The following is a 19,793-nucleotide window of genomic DNA, read 5'->3' as shown; positions in this document are numbered from 1 at the left end:
TTGTGCCCTCTTTTGCTCCCTTGTCTGCCAACTTATTTCCTCTTATTTCGCTGTGTGCTGGCACATATAAAATACTACTAACTACTACCATCACCTAAATTCTAAAAGGTACTTCTTGTATTTCTATTAAAATATCTTTTCTCCCTTCTGTTCGGCTCCATTGCAAACTATATAGTGATGAACTAGAATCTGAACAGTGGTTTAATTTCCTCTACCCATTGCAATGCTAACAAAATTGCTAATATTTCCCTCTGTATAAACTGACACCCCCTAATTGACCCTTTTTGCTCCTATTATATCAAATTCTGGAATGACAAATGAAACTCCTACTTTACCTGCTGTACTTACTGACGCATCTGTGTAAATCTGTAAGTAACTATAGTAATTGTTTATATATTGTTGTATGTTTCATTTGTTTTAGTTGTCTAAAAGTGTGAAATCTACATTTGCATCTGGTAATATCCAAGTAGGTATTGCTGCTAACGGTGTATTTTAAATTATGTTGCTTTCTTTGTTGCCATCCATCCAACCCGTTTTATTTATTTATTTTCCTTTTCCTAACATGCCTTTAATACACCTTGTGTGGGATGTTCTTGTTCATGACCCTGTAAATTAACCCAATAATTTAATGCTGTGTTCTTCGAAGTGCTAAGTGGCATTTCACCCATCTCTACCAGCAGAGCTGCAGTTGGAGTTGTTCTTATTGCCCTGTACATATTCTCAGTACGTGATATTGAATCTTATCTAAATTTTGGAGAGATGTGTTTGTTGCTGATCCATATACCACACTACCATAATCCAAGACTGATTTTATTAGTCCACAATATATAGCTTTAATTGATAGTCTGTCTGCCCCTCCCCCCCATTCACTGCCGACCAAACACCTCATAATATTTATAACTTTTACATTACCTTCTGAATATGCACTGCCCATGTCAGCCTTTCATCAAACCATTAAAGCCCCAAATTTACATTGTTACACCTTTCCAACTTTTGTTTATACAATTCTAGTTTAACTTCACTTTTTTCCTTGTAAAAAACATTGTCTTCACCTTGTCTATAGAACATTTAAAACTCCATGTATTTTACCATTCTTCAGTTTTCTTAATAGCTCCTTCTATCATTTACAATAAATTCCATATTCCTTCCCCTCATCCAAATCCATCATCTACAAATAGTTATATTCCCATCCCACTATCCAATTCCATAAACATATCATTAATCATTATTGAAAATATCACAGGGCTAATTATACTACCTTGAGGCATTCCATTTTCTGTAACAATTTTTCTTGAATGTCTTTCTTGTCATTAAAAAAAAAAGAATCCTTCATCCATCTATATATGGGTGTTTATTTGATTTCGGGAACTTGATTTTCGTTTTTCTCAAAAATAAAATGTCACAAAAACTATATATACATACCTTACCTTAATTGTCATCTTTCTGTGACTCAGAAACTGTTCATGTCCATATATATTGATTTAAGGATTAAATTTGGTCTTTTTGTCAGATTCCCTAGAGAAATGTCATTACCGCCACAATGGTATATTGATTAATCTTGTGATGGTAATGACGTGATGGTAATGAGATTTCAAAGTTTTTAGGTAACTGTGCTATGCTGGTAGAGTTAGCTTATTTTTTTTTTTTTTAGCTAGCTAGTCCTGTATAACATTTTTATATGATTATCCAGTTTTTACAGGAAACTCTTTAAACATATGAGCAAGTCGTTTGGTAATGACATACAATAAAAAATATTATGTGACCTAAGGGAACAAATGAGGAAAAAACTTACTCTTCCAGTTATCAAAATGTCTGACTTCTCTCTGCCTGAGCATGTGATCGACTGACAAGACAAAATGACACAGGGAATTAAAGAATCAGATTTTGAATAAACTTTATTGATCTGAAAATGGTCAATGTGGCGGTAATAACAGCAACTTTAAGGGACAGACATATTTTAGTAAAAATAAAAGACAGAATTTGAAATGTTTTGTACATATGATGAGAAATCATTAATTCTATTATATTTTAAGGAATTTAGTCACAAGAAATTTTAGAGAACACTTATAATTAGGCATGCCCACTGCTGGTTATTGAAAAAATTTATTTAAATATATTTTTTCTTAAAATTTTACATCAAGGACACAAAAAGGCCCGTAATCAAATCAGAATCATCTTTATTTGCCAAGTATGTCCAAAAAATACACAAGGAATTTGTCTCCGGTAGTTGGTGCCCCTCTAGTACAACAACAGACAGTCAATTGACAGAGAACACTTTTGAGACATAAAGACATTGACAAAAAACAGTCAATAAAGGGTTGCTAGTTATCTGGTTATGCCGGTACATTATTATTTTTTTTTGACAATTGTGCAAAAAGATGCAGAGTCCTCTAGCACTTAGAGCAGTTCGAGAGACTAATATTGCAATAGTCCGGTGCAATGACCATTGTGCAAAGGGCGCCGAGACTTCAAGGAGTGTATGCAGTTTGAAGTGACTAGTAGTGCGATAATCTGGGACAATGTTGATTGTGCAAATGTTGCAGATACTCCTCAGTAAGTGTGCAAATGGAGCAGATACTACTCTGGCATGAGTGGCCAGTATTGGTCAACAACAGATATGCAAATAGTGCAGCGTGGCGAGACTACTACAGTGAGTGCACGAGTAATATATAATTGGCCCCACAGAAATGTGACAACAAACTCAAGACAAAAAATTGCCAGCATGATGTAATGGAATTGTAGGTTAGGTGTTTAAGAAGTTGATTGCTAGAGGGAAGAAGCTGTTGGAATGTCTGCTAGTTCTAGTTTGCATTGATCGGTAGCGCCTACCTGAGGGAAGGAGCTGGAAGAGCTGGTGACCGGGATGTGGAGGGTCCGAGAGGATTTTGCACGCTCTTGTCTTAGTTCTGGCAGCGTGCAAGTCCTCAAGGGTGAGTAGGGGGGTACCGACAATCTTTTCAGCACTTTTGATTGTCCATTGCAGTCGGAGTTTGTCCTTTTTTTGTAGCAGCACCAAACCAGACTGTGATGGAAGAACACAGGACTGTGGCAAGCTGTGCTTTCTCAGAAGCCGCTGGGCCTTTTTGAGGAAGGAGTTGATGTTGGTCGCCCACTTCAGGTCCTGAGAGACTGTAATTCCCAGGAACTTGAAGGTCTCGACAGTTGTCACAAGGCAGCTGGACAGCGTGAGGGGCAGCTGTGGCGAAGGATGCCTCCTGAAGTCCACAATAATCTCTACACTCTTGAGTGTGTTCAGCTCCAGGTTGTGTAGGCCGCACCGCAGCTCCGGCCGCTCCACTTCCTGTCGATATGAAGACTCGTCACCGTCCTTGATGAGGCCGATGACAGTGGTGTCATCTGCAAACTTCAGGAGTTTGACAGCTGGGTGCGCTGAGGTGCAGTCGTTCGTGTAGAGAGAGAAGAGCAGCGGCAAGAGGACACAACCTTGGGGCGCCCCAGTGCTGATGCTGCGTGTGGATGAGGTGGCCTCCACCAGCCTCACCTGCTGTGTCCTCCCCGTCAGAAAGCTGTAAATCTGCTGGTAAATGGCAGGTGAGACGCTGAGCTGGAGAAATAAACACCCATATACTGTATATGAGCTTTAAATCCAAAAGTACTGAAGTTTAATTAATAATCCTTCTTACCACATCATATAGTAAGATTTCTCTATTTCAAAAACACTGCCACGACACTTTATTAATCTGTGCTATCCTAATCTCATGATGATCCATAGTATTTATTTGTCTTCTGAATCCACTTTGATACTTAAACACATATCCTCTGTTTTCTACATAATATGTTAGCCTTATTTAACCATTTTCTCCATTATTTTACAGACATTTGATGTAAGAGCAATTGATCAATAACTTCCTGGGTTTGGTATTTTTGGTATTGGTACAACTACAGCTTCCTTCCAACATTTTGGTATTTTCCCTCTCTCCCAAACTTTATTATACATTTCTAATAGCATGTTCTTTGACATCTCACTATGATTATCATTATACTATATAGCAAATTTGTTCCATCCATGGTGCTTACATTTTACGTACCTTTCCCAAGAGCCCGGTTAAGTTCTGTTTTTGTAAATGGTACATTTATTAGATCATCAGCCTCCTCTTCTTCTTTGTATAGCTTTATTTTCTGCAAGTTGCTAATAGTGCTGGTAGTTGATTTTCCTCTCTTCCCCGACATTATCAGAACTATGAATTTTACCAAATGTTCTTGCCAACATTTCTACTTTATAGTCATCTTTCACTGCTGTTATTTCCCCATCTTTTAAGACTGGATGTCCATACTCCCTTTTTTATTTTATTTATTTTTTAATCATGCTTTTTATAAATTTCTAAACTTTACAGATTTCTGTTTCCCTTCCTACAACTACAAAATTCCCTCCAATTCTCCTTTTTTTCATCCATCCGTTTTCTACCGCTTATCTGGGGTCGGGTAGCGGGGGCAGTAGCTTTAGCAGGGTCGCCCAGACTTCCCTCTCCCCAGCCACTTCATCCAGCTCTTCCGGGGGGATCCCGAGGCGTTCCCAGGCCAGCTCTCCAGCGTGTCCTGGGTCGTCCTCGGAGTCTCCTCCCTGTGGGACGTTCCCGGAACACCTCACCAGGGAGGCGTATCAGGGGGTTCGGTACCCCATACTCCCAAAGCACCTTCCACACAACTCCCCGAGGGACACGGTCGAACGCCTTCTCCAAGTCCACAAAACACATGTAGACTGGTTGGGCGAACTTCCATCCATCCTCGAGGAACCTGCCTTTTTTGTCTCTTTTATTGTTCTCCTTACCTTTGCTTGGAGCCTTTTATACTCAATAACATTCTGACCATTATGATTCCTTTTAACGTTCTGAAAACTTCATTTGTACATCTAATGGCTTTATCACAATAATTTGTCCACCATGGAAAAATCTTCCTTTTATTCTTACCTCTTCTTTTTAATTGACTGCTCTGCTGCCTCTAAAATTGCATGACAAAAATATGTATTACTTTCTTAATTATTTGATCACTTATGTCTAAAATGATCCCAATCTGCTGTATTGAATGCCTGTTTTTGTATTTTGTTTATTTCTTGTTCATCTATACCCATACCTTCATACAGTACTTCTACTGTAACAGGATAATAATCGCTTCCTACTCGTTCGTCTCTCCACTTCCCACAAACATAACCCAGCCAATGAATCTGATACTAATGTTAGATCTGCAGTATATCTGACTCTGTACCCTTTCTGGCATTCAATCTTGTACCCTTTCCATCATTTAGACACACTCATTTTTTATTTTCCATAATTTCTTCTATTTCCAATCCTTTATCATCATTATAGTTACCCGACAGCGTATTATGGCTATTAAAATCTCCACACCAGATTACTTTCCCTTGTATGTAATCAATAAGCTCACCTGATACCTTCATTGACATTTTATTGCATGGTTTGTAATAATTAACTATTTTGATGTTTCCTTATCGTGTCCAAATTTTTACAGGTATGAACTCCAGATCTTTACCTTTTCCCACAACTCTGTATTGTATTCCTTGTTTCACAAAAATGATACTGTGGTGGGAGGCCAGTGTCGGGCTCGAGAGGACACTCACTCCGACTTGCTCTCTGCGCTCTGCTCCCTGCTCCTGCATTGGGCCCTGTTGGTGACTGGAGTCCGCATGCTCTCCGGGGGTGGTGGGGGCGATGGCAGCGGTGGGGCTCGCTGGGTGGGGGGTGGGGTCCAGTACCTGTGCCCCTCCATTTGGGACTGGTCGGAGCGCTTTGGTTGGGCTCTGATAGTTATTGCATGTCCTCATCGGGTGTCCCCAATCCACATAAAATAACACCATTTCACTGTTGTAATGTTACTTGCGTCAAATATCTAGACTGTCTCACTATTGTTCTGCTGTGGTTTGCACCCCTATTGCCCTTGTCGACTCTATCCCAATCTGTATTGTCTGTTCCCTAAAACCCTTTTCTGTTCGGCTGCATTTTCAATAAACATCAGAATAATGACAAAATTTAAAAAAAAAAAAGAGGAAGTATTTCAAACTCCCCTGTTGCACTGCAAAACTGTTCCAGCACAAAGGCATACAGATCCACCATTTTGCAAGTCCATGCAGCTGGAAAAAAAAGATACACCCTCCCCCATTCTCTATCTGTAGTATGGTATTACATGTGTTTATAACAAAATCAATAGTTGTTTTAAGCCGTGTTTCTTAAAAGCATACAATTTCTGGTTTCCTTCGTAGAGATTCAATAAAACCTTTAAATTATTGCCCACTTCTAACATTGCATTGTAAAATAATCAGATTTTCTTGTCTCCTGATCATCCTGATTTCCCTTGCGTTTCCTGTCTTTTATTTATTAGTTCCCACGTTACATGCTTAACACCCAAAAACTTCTCAGCTCCCTCTACAATTAAATTTTTTTCAGTTTTGTGTTTTACCTGGTCAGAACAATTGATTACATATATAATGAATATGTTTTTCAGCTTTCAGTTCATTTCTCTATTTGGCCTCTTTCTAATCGTTGTGTTGTTCCCCCAATCAGTTTCATTCCTTTCCTTTTGTTGTTGTACTTTTTTCATGGCTTCAGCATAACTAATGTTATTAAACGGTTTAACCTGCTTTATTTCAACGGCCTTCTTCCTCACTTCACAACCTCCATGTTACTCAGTGCTGACCTCTGCAGTTACATTGATCCTGCCCCTCCTCTTTACACTCCTCGATTCTGTGATCTCCTCCATGTTTAGAGCATCTCTATTTTCCCTTACATACCACTGCAATGTGCACAAATCTCTGAAATTTATAACATGTAGGCATTGGTGGGCTATATAGCCTCACTGGGTAACTCATACACCCCACTGTCACTCTCACTGGTAGAACAGCATCCTGGAACTCAAGGTGTATCGTTAGACTATCCATCCTTTTCCCAATCCAATTTCTTTACCATCTTTGAATCCTGCTCACATTACCCCGACAAATACATCGCCTGAGTCTTTCCAAATCCTCATCCAAAGGTATCCCTGTTATCACTTGTCTGGTAGCTTTCTCTTCACCCAGTACTACAATGTCCCTCACTTTTTTCTTGCAGATGCTTTCGATTTGACTAGCTTTATTTTTCTGTTCCTCCGTTTTGCATATGTTTCCATCCCTCAACGTTTTCGCCACCTCTACGTCCCAAAGCTTTGTTTTTAGTTTTCTTGACAGCATTACCGGTCTTAGAGTATACTAATCTATTTCTTCTTTATTGAACCTTACTATGATTTTACATCCCTCTCTCAAGGCCATTTCACACAATTTCACTACACCCTTCATCCAAACTATTTTCCTCCAAAATTCGCTTACTCTTTTGGATTCTATCCCCTCCGAAATCCTCTCTCCCATTTTTCTCCTTTCCCCTTACTTTCCCACTCATCACTGGTGTACAGCTACTATATTCCATATCATTCTCATCCTCATCTACCCCGATTGGGCATCATGTCATCACATACCAGTTTCTGTCAACCGCCAAATCCAAAAAGTTGTGCCTTCGATATGATTTGGATTTTCCAGTTGTTAACAAAAATGCCATCTCCTATGCTAGCACACCTGATGACAATCCCCGATCAGCCCTACCACGCATCGCTTGTCCTCGGTGGCAGTGATTGGAAAATGAGATGTACTACCTTCACGGTAGCGCAACGTTGGCTCAGTGGTGGAGAAGTAGGCGGAGATCTTCGCCAGTTGACGTAGATAAACTCGAAAAATCCGAAGGACCTGATTTCAGGCCTCTCGGCCGAAAAACCTCTGTCGCCCAGGAATGCATGGACTATTTTAATTCATATTTCACGTTTACTGAGGCACCATATAGCCAGTAAAACATCACAAATACTAGAAAAAGTTGATTTGGTAAAACATGGGACCTTTAAGGTAAAAGCTTTACAAGATGAGCAACAGTAAACACAGCCTCTTTGTGAATAGGTAGAACAGCAAGACAAAGGAAGGAATAGAAGGAGTGTTGTGGCCATTCAGAGCACTTGGTCACTTACTAGACATTAACACTGAGGGAGGCACCATGTGGTTCCTGACAGGCACAAAAAATCTCACCTTTAAACAAATTTACCACAGTCATGAGTTAATCAGTCACACACAAACAAAAGAAGGTGGGTTCTGTTTCTAAAGGCTGTTGGGAAAAATTTCAACAGAGAAACAATACAACGTATTTTGTAGCCAACATAAATAATCCATGATTCATCATGAAGCTTCACAACAAAAACAACAGTTTCATTATCTACTGTACCTACCCGGAGATGAAGCAACATACAGCAGATCTACAGAATGACTTGGATAGTTTTTCCTGATAATGCCACATTTGCAGCACTTTTATAGGACTCAACCATAACTGTCCCATAAAAGCCAGTGAACAAATTAGTGTAACAGTCTAGAAACAATCGACACTACTAGCAGACCAGGGGCTGATGTGGCCATGCTCCTGGACCTGGACACAGAACAGACAGGACAAGCACTTGAGAGCTCCACTAGCTGGGTGTTCATACAATGGTCAGGCAGTAGCCTATCACTACATTACCCCAACATTCTCCAGAGAATTTGAATTGCAAGCATTGGTAATTGATTGTCTAATATGCTGTAGTTTGCGGCAAACCACGCTTCAATGGGCACCATAACATGCTCTAACCTATGGAATGAGCATAACTTTAGAGAGGCAGTGTGAATGTGAGTATATTTTCTGCCTTAGAGGTCCCATTATAAGCCATGTAAGCCCCTGGTTCCTGTTTATGCACCATTATGGCCCACGTCCCAGTGGGAGTAGTACACTTGTTGCTGGGCAACCTCCAGGTAACTGTTGTCATGTGTTGCATAAAAGAGCACAAAATAGTTTTCTTTGAAGGCCAAAGATGTAAATACGACTATCTGGATTCACTGTGCTTTGGCCCATGTACAACGGCTCAAAAGTGTAATGGAACACAGTTAATGTATTTTTGCGGATAGTAAACAAAAAAATAGTAAACAAAACACATCTTTCCGCACTTGGTGGAGGTAGTCAATGAGAAGTAAATCTAATGACAACATGTATGAAGCCAGTGGGTAACATAACAGGTTTGTCAAATATAAAAAAAAAAATCTAGGTGTGATACTGTATACAGTACACTGCATCAATTTCGTGCCAAAGAAAAGCTGAAACAGCTATTTATTCAACATACGGATTTGGGCCATGAGTATAAGAGTTGTTCACAAATCTGACCAACACAAAGGAATCAGTTTTACGGGTGTCAGGAATTGTCTAAACAATTATGGTGCCTATTTTTTTTTTTGGTTAAAAAAAAAAAAATAGGCACCAGTTGATTTATTCTGCAGTGAATACACAAATACAGGAGCTGTGACTGAGTTAGGAGCGATTAATCAGTCAGGTTCCAACAAAAATGACATTGTATGAAATACGAAGCATCTTATCTTATCATAGTTTCTGCTGACCAACACACAGGAATCAGTTTTACGGGTGTCAGGAATTGTCTAAACTTTTGTTTTTGACCTGGCTATTTACAGTATGTGAGTGTAGTTTGTGTAGCCACATGATCTGTCAGACATACAGCTCTTAAAACAGACATGCAAACACCAAATGCATGAAAAAGGTGACCAAAAAAAAAAAACATTGTAGGAGGGACTGGGGGGATCCCCCAGCCCCCCGTAGAGAATTTCTTTTTATTATTTTAACATAAACTAAGCAATCTGGAGGAGTCTGAAGAGTACAAAAAGGCAAAATACACAATTTTCTTCAAACAGAAAAACATGTATTTACACCACTCAAGTACATGTCGATGTACAAATTTAAGATTAAAATTAAATTTGGCTAATTTCTTTGCTTTTTCGCTCTGGCCTCCAACTTGAGCCCGGCCCATCTCCACCTGCACCTGATGCCTGCTTCAAGCTGTGCCACATGAATAGCATCCTCCTCTTTAAGCACTCTCATTCTGGATTCTAAATGGACTAAAATCAGTCTGTTTCACTTCATTTTTCACTAATACCAATTCCAAAGGCTAATCCCAAATGTATCCTCCAGGACAATATTAAGTACAGTATTTTTCTGTTATATTGGCCATTTCTGAATTTGAAGTTAGATAATTAAGTGTTGTGACATAATTCCTAAAATCGCTCCGTCGCTTAATGCATTTAACTTGAACATCCGTAAACTAATTAGATAATTGTAGGCGCGTTTCCTAATTAATACAAGATGTACTAGCGGATCTGCTCTTGTCGCCGATGTTACGTATACTTCGCAGTTCTGCTGGGACCGCAACCAGGACCACGACCCGCAGCACCTCAACGCGAATATACAAAAGATCAGTGCAACAAATACGACACTGGCTGATCTGATGAGCAAAAATGTTGATTAAACATAAGAGTAGCAATAGAGGACATCCGCTTCAGAGGTGGGGAGAGTAGCCAAATATTGTACTGAAGTAAGAGTACTGTTACTTGACATTGTGACTCAAGTAAAAGTAAAAAGTAGTCCTCCAAATAATTACTTGAGTAAGAGTAAAAAGTACACAGTGAAATAATTATTCAAGTAATGAGTAAATAGTAACTTTACATTTTTTTTAACCACTGCATGAACATCAATAAAATAAAAATAACAAAATAAAATGTGAATGTGCAAATTCTGACATTGCTGTATGTCTGTGTGTGTATGCACAGTCAAAAACTACAACAAAACATCTGCAATTTACTGCTAGGTGTTTTCTGAAGTTATAAGTGGGCTGAAATATCCACAATTTTGGCATACAGTGCCAGACAAATACTGAAATACAACTACAACACATTAAAGCTGTTGTTTTTGTTCGTCTAAATGTAAACACGAGTAGCGCGCCGTTGCCTTCATGGTAACGACGACCTTCCCAACATGGCCGCCACGTAGGCACGACGATCAGCAGGGCTGGTTTATTTAGGGTTAATTCCTATGCCAAGGAGGCCCAATAGAAGTCGTGTGAGGTCATGTGACTTTCTTGCGTTTGTTTAATTGCTGAACTAGACTTAAACGTCACTGGCGCTTTAATTGGATTGGAGCAAACCGCCAAATGTGGGAGTCGAAGAAATGTGGAATGGATCGAGCGTTCAAGGAGTACGAAACAGCCTAAGATGACAGCGATGGCGAACACTCCCCGCTCCAGGAAAAACTCATCGGATCTACACGACTCACGAAATGGACTATTTTGAGTTGAAAACGGTGAATTTCGCCAAAAGGTGACTGATTTGCATGTATGTTAAAAGCTGATGTGATTTAACATGATTCCAGCTTTAGTGACTAAAACTTTCAGATTTGAAACACACTGTATGCAATATGAGAGAGGAAATTAATTTCAATGGCAGCATTAACTCTTAACGTAGATTCTCAAGATCCACCTCTTTAATCTGACCTACACAAAGTACATGTGAAAGTGGAGGACTGGTCTGTTACACACTGATGGGACCAGGTCAACTGTACAGAGAGAGATTAATGGTTTGTTTCTGTCATGCTGTCAATCTATGACTATGTGTTGACTAATACTACGCAAATGCAAAACACTTATTCACACAAATTTCAGTGTATCAAACAAACTTTATTTCTTATTTTTTTGGTTAAAAAAAAAATAGGCACCAGTTGATTTATTCTGCAGTGAATACACAAATACAGGAGCTGTGACTGAGTTAGGAGCGATTAATCAGTCAGGTTCCAACAAAAATGACATTGTATGAAATACGAAGCATCTTATCGTAGTTTCTGCTTAATAAATAAACTCCAGATAAACAGCATATACATTTGTTTGCCATATTAGTTGGAGTAGGAATGTCAAAAACCAAACCCCGCATTTTGTATCAGTTGGATGTACCTGACAAATCTTCAACAGAGGATAAGAACTTGAAACAGGCTGAAAACCCCACTGGCTCTTGGAATATTGATTAGCCAGCAGATACATAACTCGTGTAAATAATTTTCCAGGGACATCATTATTCCAAGTACATTGTATTAAAAGGTCCTGAAATCTGTTAATGGTCAGATCAGATCCAAATAAGACAGGATTGACCAACATTTGGCAAATCAATCCAATATCTACTGGGATGTATTCTTCCAAACCAAAACTATGTCGATTGTGTCAATTTCTGAATTTAGATACCAATGGGATTCTATTTCTTGGAATTTGCGCAATAAAGTTTAACAAGAAATAAGATGGCTGTATAAGCGCTCTTAACATTTAGACCTATGGTATCATTTTCTCATCAGATTTGGATCAGAACATATACCAGATTACTTGCTAAATCAATATGATGCTTTGGTTAGTTCTGCAATGCTACTGAATGAACAATTTGATGACATTATTCAGTTCATCTTTCTTACTTCAAGTACAACACCAAACAAAAAAATCTGGAGTCGAAATGCAAATTCTTATTTCTCTCTCTCTCTCACGCACACGCACACACGCACACACACACACACACACACTACAAAACTGGACTCACACCTTCACATGGATAAAGTTTCTCAAATTCATTTCTCATTTCCCCCAGATTACATACGGTTACATTAGACTTGACTTAAAATAACATGTATTTACAGACTGGTTGGAGCTGACAGGCTATCTTATTTAGTTACATGAAAAAAAAACATGTAAATACAGAATAATATTCAAACAAAAATCAACAAACTTGAAATGCAAAAGCTTTCATGTTTTCTCTGCTAAAGGATTTAAAGCAGATAGTATTGGTTTAAGTAGGCTTTGGGTAGGTTAAAGACCCTCACAATATAATTACAAAAATACAACTTAGTTTGAAATCTACCTATATAGAGCAAGTCACAAAATATTTTGATAACAGCTCTCCTCTGTTTTCACAAAGTTGAAAATGTTTAGGCACTAAACGCAAAAGTGTAGAAGTAATAGACGAAAACAAATCACTTTTTTTCACTCCAAGACATTCATAGGACAACACATGAACGTGTGAAAGTTGTCGCCGAAGCCATAGAGAAGTACAAACATGAGCAAACATCAGCAAAGTCACACCCAGATTCTTCAAACATTGTAGTGTTCTTAGGAAACTAGGAGACACGCACACAGACTACAGATATACTTCTGAAGTGCCAACCGTTCAGGAAAACTGAAGAACAGGTGATCTACAAAGGTTTAGTGTTAGAGTGCCCTTATGGAGGTAAACGCACCCTTAACATGATTAAAAAGGAGGTTTGCGCTTTGAAAACTTCTACAAAAACCTCACACAAACACTCATTTTAATTAGTAATTAGAAAGAAAAAAAATATCTTTAAAATTATCACAAATGACCAACATAGAAAAATAGCTTAGTGAGCAAGCAACAGGCACTGGTAACTACTGTACATTGTGCATGATCAAACTTGCATTGCGACTAGCAATAAATAGCTGAGGGGCTGGCCTTTGGCAAACAAGGGATCAAAATGGAAACAGTTGCTTAAAGATCACTTAGAAGCAACCCTTAAAACAGATATGTCAGCAGTTGTAGATTTGTGATTAATATCAATCACATGACTTTAGTTTTAACATGTTTAGTGGGGGAGGAGGTGGGTGGTTATCCTGACCAAACAAGCTTTCTCAAAATGATTGGATTCAGTAAATCACACTTACATGTGAAACTGCTGCCTACTTGCCAACAGGTATACATTTTCTGCATTTGTGGGCCAACTGCATCTCAAATCAATATGTTTATAGCGTATACATATACTGTATACACACATTTACAGTATGTACAGTGGGTACGGAAAGTATTCAGACCCCCTTTAATTTTTCAGTTATATTGCAGCCATTTGCTAAAATAATTTAAGTTCATTTTTTATCAATGTACACACAGCACCCCATATTGACTGAAAAAAAACTGGAATTGTTGACATTTTTGCAGATTTATTAAAAAATAAAAACTGAAATATCACACAGCCATAAGTATTCAGACCCTATGTTGTGACACTCAATTAACTTCAATTTCTTCTGATCATGCTTGAGATAGTTCTACACCTTCATTGGAGTCCATCTGTGTTTGATTATACTGATTAGACTTGATTAGGAAAGCCACACACACCTGTCTATAGAAGGGCTTACGGCCATGCTACCCTGAGAACGCCCGATCTCGGAAGCTAAGCAGGGGCGGGCCTGTTTAGTACTTGGATGGGAGACCGCCTGGGAATACCAGGTGCTGTAAGATAACTGCGATTGGCTGGCAACCAGTTCAGGGTGTACCCCGCCTCCTGCCCGATTATAGCTGGGATAGGCTCCAACTGCTTGAAGTGCTCAGAGACAGAATTATGGCAAGGCACAGATTTGGCCAAGGTTACAAAGTAACTTCTGCTGCACTTAAGGTTCCTAAGAGCACAGTGGCCTCCATAATCCTTAAATGGAAGACGTTTGGGATGACCAGAACCCTTCCTAGAGCTGGCCGTCCGGCCAAACTGAGCCATCGGGGGAGAAGAGCCTTCATGAGAGAGGTAAAGAAGAACCCAAAGATCACTGTGGCTGAGCTCCAGAGATGCAGTTGGGAGATGGGAGAAAGTTCTAGAAAGTCAACAATCACTGCAGCCCTCCACCAGTCGGGGCTTTATGGCAGAGTGGCCCGACGGAAGCCTCTCCTCAGCGCAAGACACATGAAAGCCCGCATGGAGTTTGCTAAAAAACACCCGAAGGACTCCAAGATGGTGAGAAATAAGATTATCTGGTCAGATGAGACCAAGATATAACTTTTTTGGCTTCAATTTTAAGCGGTATGTGTGGAGAAAACCAGGCACTGCTCATCACCTGTCCAATACAGTCCCAACAGTGAAGCATGGTGGTGGCAGCATCATGCTGTGGGGGTGTTTTTCAGCTGCAGAGACAGGGAGGCTGGTTGCAATTGAAGAAAAGATGAATGCAGCCAAGTACAGGGATATCCTGGACGAAAACCTTCTCCAGAGTGCTCAGAACCTCAGACTGGGCCGAAGGTTCACCTTCCAACAAGACAATGACCCTATGCACACAGCTACAATAACGGAGGAGCGGCTTCAGAACAACTCCGTTACTGTTCTTGAATGGCCCAGCCAGAGCCCTGACTTAAACCCAATTGAGCATCTCTGGAGAGACCTGAAAATGGCTGTCCACCAATGTTCACCATCCAACCTGACAGAACTGGAGAGGATCCCCAAATCCAGGTGTGAAAAACTTAAATCATTCCCGAAAAGACTCGTGGCTGTATTAGCTCAAAAGGGTGCTTCTACTAAATACTCAGTAAAGGGTCTAAATACGTATGGCTGTGTGATAGTTCAGTTTTTCTTTTTTAATAAATCTGCAAAAATTTCAACAATTGTTTTTTTTTCCTGTCAAAATGGGGTGCTCTGTGTACATTGAGGAAGGAAGGGAAAAAAATATTTTAGCAAATGGCTGCAATATCACAGTGAACAATTTAAGGGGGTCTGAATACTTTCCATACCCACTGTATATATCGTATGCATATCTACAGTATGTAAACCGTATACATACTGTATTTATACATATATGTATACATATACAGTATGTGCACACACACAAACACACACGGTAGGAGGGTAAACACAATGCTTCAAGTAACACAAGACAGTGTAGTATGACTGACTCAAACCAGCAGTGTTCTTCATGGTTGGAAGGGAGCCTAGCAAGTTCTCTGAAACATGAATGAAACATGAAAAGCACAACAAAATCAGGCCCATTTGACTCAGATTCTTCCATAAGCTTGACTAATATCCAATGTGAATTTAATGAAATGTCAGAGATCAGAATATAAAAAAAGGTTTGCAACATTTAAGGCTGTGGATTCCGGACTCCAGTGGTACTTAATCTGTGTTTATAATTGTTTTGATGGCTCCAGTTGTTTCTAGTGTACAGGGGACACAGAGAACCGATAGAATAGATTTGCACATTTCTTTGAACACCCATAGCCAGTATTTTCTTGCCACCCTCCACTGGGACTCTGGATTATTATTTCATGGTGGAAGAGGCTCGGAAGTAGGAGAGAAACTTGAAGCAGAGGCTCACTACAAAGTACCAGATGTTTCTAGCCATCTGAGACCGGGCAATGAAAATGCGCCAGATGAGCACCACAAGGATGGTGTTAAACGTGTAGCGGATATTCCTCAGCCTAGAAAGGAAGAGAAACCCTTGAGATTTAGTATGCATGTAAAGAAGAAACATGTTTATCAAAGACATTTTAATAATCATTTGTTCTACCAATCCTGTGAGCAAAAGTTGCATTTTTATTTGCCAGAAAACAAAAGACTTAAAACATGCTGCTTGAGTAAGTGTCAATCAAATCTAAATGTGAATGGACCAAGAGGCAAAGCCAGTCTAGTTATCAGCCCCCCATTTTCTGTTTGTTGGCAGAACTGCATGTTTAATGCAAAACACTAACTTGTTCAGGTGCTTGCGTGCAGCAGGCAGGCCCGACAGCTCTTCATTGAGGACATATTTTTTAGTGCCCATGCAGTAATTTTCCATATACTCTGCCCAGTTCAGCTGACGCACGTCGAAATTAAACACCTACAGCAGCAAAATGGAGAAATATTGTCATACTGTATTTGTATTGTCACAGTGGAAGCAACACTTAAAGAGAGGACAGGACCCACTAATCCAGATTTGCTTCAATTCTTTTAGAAAGATTACTTTTGATTTGGTGTAGTGACTTTCACGTGAATATGTATGAAACAAGTGATAACACCAACTTATAGCAGCAACTTCTCATTTCATAAAGTCCCTGTAAAGTGAAAATGTCTTAAAATTTGACAACCAAAGAAGTGCGCTGTTAACAACCCTGCCATATTTGAATGATTTAAAAAAACTAAAAAAATTGTCAAGTATATAAAATGGGTCTTCAGATAATGGAAAATCAAGCCATTGTCTAAAGAATGAACGGTACTTCATGTACAACTTATGCTTACACATCCCCTACATGTTTAAACCGCAAAAACATATCCGGTTAACGTCTCCGGTGGCTGTCATATATCCCATCGGCTTGTCGAGGGGGTTTTCTACGCCGCGACGTGAGACACTAGCAGAGACAGGCTTTCGTGACTCCTCTCGGCCTGTGGATGGGCAGTGGGCTCATACACAGTGTCACCTTCTCGCTTAGGAATTTTGTTAACGACACTGAGCTGTTCTGTTGATTTTCTCATCCACAGAAGATGCTGGCAAACTACCCGCAATTACACTGGGGAACAATTTTGAAAAAAAAAAATTCTGTTGAGTTAGATTTTTATGCTGATTAAAACTACAATTGGCAAAGTGATTCCAAAATTTCAGTCAGTTTTTTTCTAGCACGTCAAGTTTTTTCTCTCCACAGTTTACCCTCCAGATAAGCAAAATCCCACTGATGAGCTGTAGTAAGACTTGCCAGCTGATTACAATTGGAGTCATCTACAGTTATGTTGCAACTTGTTTGTGCAGTCACAATAGAGACAGTGTGGTGAGAAGTGTGTGCAGCTCCCAATAGGTCAGTACGATCAATATCTGCAAACAGAAAGCTATCATAATAGGGATTAAGAGGATTCCTATCCTTTGTAAAACACGTGTTAAATAATCAATGCAGTCATGCCTGTTTCTTTCATATTTCATTGTATGTCAATATTTGATTTTTTTTTTATAAAAGCACATTTCTGTTAAGTACAGTATTTTTCATATTTAAGAAAACTGATATCTATAGTTAAAAAACTTGAGAGGGAGAAAAACTGAGATCAGTTTTTGATTCCGCACCGAAAAATTAGTTAAAAACAGCTGTCAGACCTAACATCAAAAATTGTGTCCCCCAGTGTACTCAATAATGCCGCACCTTTCAACAACACATTAACACACAGTAATAACTGTGTAACTGTCTGCCCACCAGCATACACTTCTTTCAAAGAGTGGTGTTAACACCAGGGTTATAATAGTTTTGGATTTTAGATTACAGCTAGTTTTTAAATTTCGTTTTGACTTTTCTTTTTCAAATTCAGTTAGTTTTAATTCGTTTTTAGAGCAGGTTTGTTAGTTTTTATTAGTTTTGGGGTTTTTTCCCCCCAAAATGCTTCAGTTTAGTTTTTTTTTATTAGTTTCAGTATTTTTTTTTTAAACCAGGGTATTTGTCAAGTGTGAGATTAAAAAAAAATCACAGTAGCTAGAGTGTAATAAAAATTCAAAAATTACCATTTAGAAAAATTTATTTATAACAGAAACAAATCAAATACAGGTACTGTATAACAGTACACAGAATTTGACGTGCAATAAGTACAGTGCATATATAATACTGTTTCAAGGTTTGATTAGATGCATCACAACGTACAGTAAAACCATTCATGAGACATGTTGTAGTATGGCTTTTTTTTTTTAAATGTGTTTGTTTATTATTTGCACTTATTATTATATAGTTCTTATTTGCATGTTTTTCTTCCCTTGTTGCTAAATTGCAAACTTCTCAAGTGGACTTTCAGATGTGTGACTGTTAGATTGATAAATAGAAAGTAAGCTTGCTTTTACATCCTGTATCTCCAGTGAAAGTGCATGCAGTCTTTTTATTTCTTTATTTATTTTTTTCGAGTCCATGATTGTGATCAAGCTTTTCAAGTTTTGCTGAAGGGTTGTTGGCAGTAGGTCAATCACATGCTGTGTCAGCAAGACAAACTCCTTATCTGTTTTCACATCTGCCTTTCATGGCTGGAAACAGCGGCATTTTGAGACTCTCTGCAGTTGTCCGTTTCTCTGAATTTCCCCCAAAAGACGAATAACCGATGTGCAGGATCCGTGAAGGCACTAGCTAGTCGGCAGCCGTCTTAGCCGTTTGTGTTAGCACCACATAGCAACAAAAAATTTACTTGGACGTAAAAGTTGTCTCACGGCAAAACTTGCGCTTGGTCTGGCGAGCCGTCAATACAACGGCACTGTCCGATGGCGTCACTTCTCGGCAACACACAGTAAGTGAGCTAAAATTCCCAAAGTACTGTTCTACCTTCCTTCCGTATACATTCTTTATCTATGTATTTATCCGAAACAAATACATATAAAATCAACGCTGAAAGCTCATGTATAAAATGAATTGACAAAGATGAAAACTAAGGATATTTTCGCTATAGTTATAGTTTGTTAGTTTTGCAAACGTAAAATATCGTTTTAGTTAACGTTTTTTTTTTTTTTTTTAAACACTCGTTTTTATTTTGTTTACAAAAATGTTTTTTCAGTTTTAGTTATTTCAAACGTTTTTGTTTCCTATAATAACCTTGGTGACCAAAAATGTGTGACAATGGCAATGACAATGTATCTGTCTGTTTATGACTCTCTTACCTTTTTATCCTCAGGGCTCATGTGGGCCATCAACATGGCTACGTTGTCTGTGCTCCACACCCAGGAGTGACTAGTAAAATATTCCAGCACCATCATGGCTTTATGAAGGCGAGTGATTGTCTTCATCATCCTTAGATAAGTAAGAAGGTGAGGTAAGGCAGAGGTAGCATGAAGATTAAGGGATAGAGCAGAAGCATATTGCTGACATAATTCAGGGAGGGGGTCTCAGTGGCAAAGCGAGGCAGGGTGAGAAAAGACAATGAGCTGTGTAGAAAGGCGTTTTGAGTGAGAACGAGAGTGATAATGGAAAAAGGAAAATAACGGCATGTCAGGTGTTTTAGTAGTGCTTTAGTAGTACTGCTGTTATTTGTAGATGAGATCAGTTTGATGTATCTTGGGCAGGGGTGTCAAACTCATTTTTGTCGTGGGCGACATCATAGTTACGGTTTCCCTCGGAGGGTCATTATGACTGATCCCAAATAAACGTATGATCGCCTCATATCACA

General features: G+C 39.0%; 1 protein-coding gene and 1 pseudogene across 4 annotated transcripts in view; one reads left to right on the top strand and one right to left on the bottom strand.

Annotated features, from left to right (window-relative positions):
• Window positions 1-11,593: 11,593 nt before the first annotated feature.
• Window positions 11,594-19,793, bottom strand: part of far1 (fatty acyl CoA reductase 1) — a 42,963-nt gene continuing 34,763 nt past the window's right edge. For 3 of the 4 annotated variants that reach the window (XM_061677445.1, XM_061677446.1, XM_061677444.1), the window contains 3 exons: window positions 19,288-19,417; window positions 16,391-16,518; window positions 11,594-16,120 (listed from right to left, as the gene is read on the bottom strand). In XM_061677445.1, the coding sequence (XP_061533429.1) occupies window positions 15,961-16,120; window positions 16,391-16,518; window positions 19,288-19,417 (418 nt within the window). In that variant the 3' untranslated portion in view covers window positions 11,594-15,960. The remainder of the gene's footprint in view (window positions 16,121-16,390; window positions 16,519-19,287; window positions 19,418-19,793) is intronic. The other variant, XM_061677447.1, reaches the window with a different exon arrangement.
• On the top strand, window positions 14,074-14,182 carry LOC133403393 (5S ribosomal RNA; annotated as a pseudogene).

The sequence above is a fragment of the Phycodurus eques genome, chromosome 5 (assembly GCF_024500275.1).
Source record: "Phycodurus eques isolate BA_2022a chromosome 5, UOR_Pequ_1.1, whole genome shotgun sequence".
Taxonomy (NCBI): Eukaryota; Metazoa; Chordata; class Actinopteri; order Syngnathiformes; family Syngnathidae; genus Phycodurus; species Phycodurus eques.
Note: the sequence above shows the minus strand (reverse complement) of the source record. Positions and strands in the feature narration are given on the sequence as shown.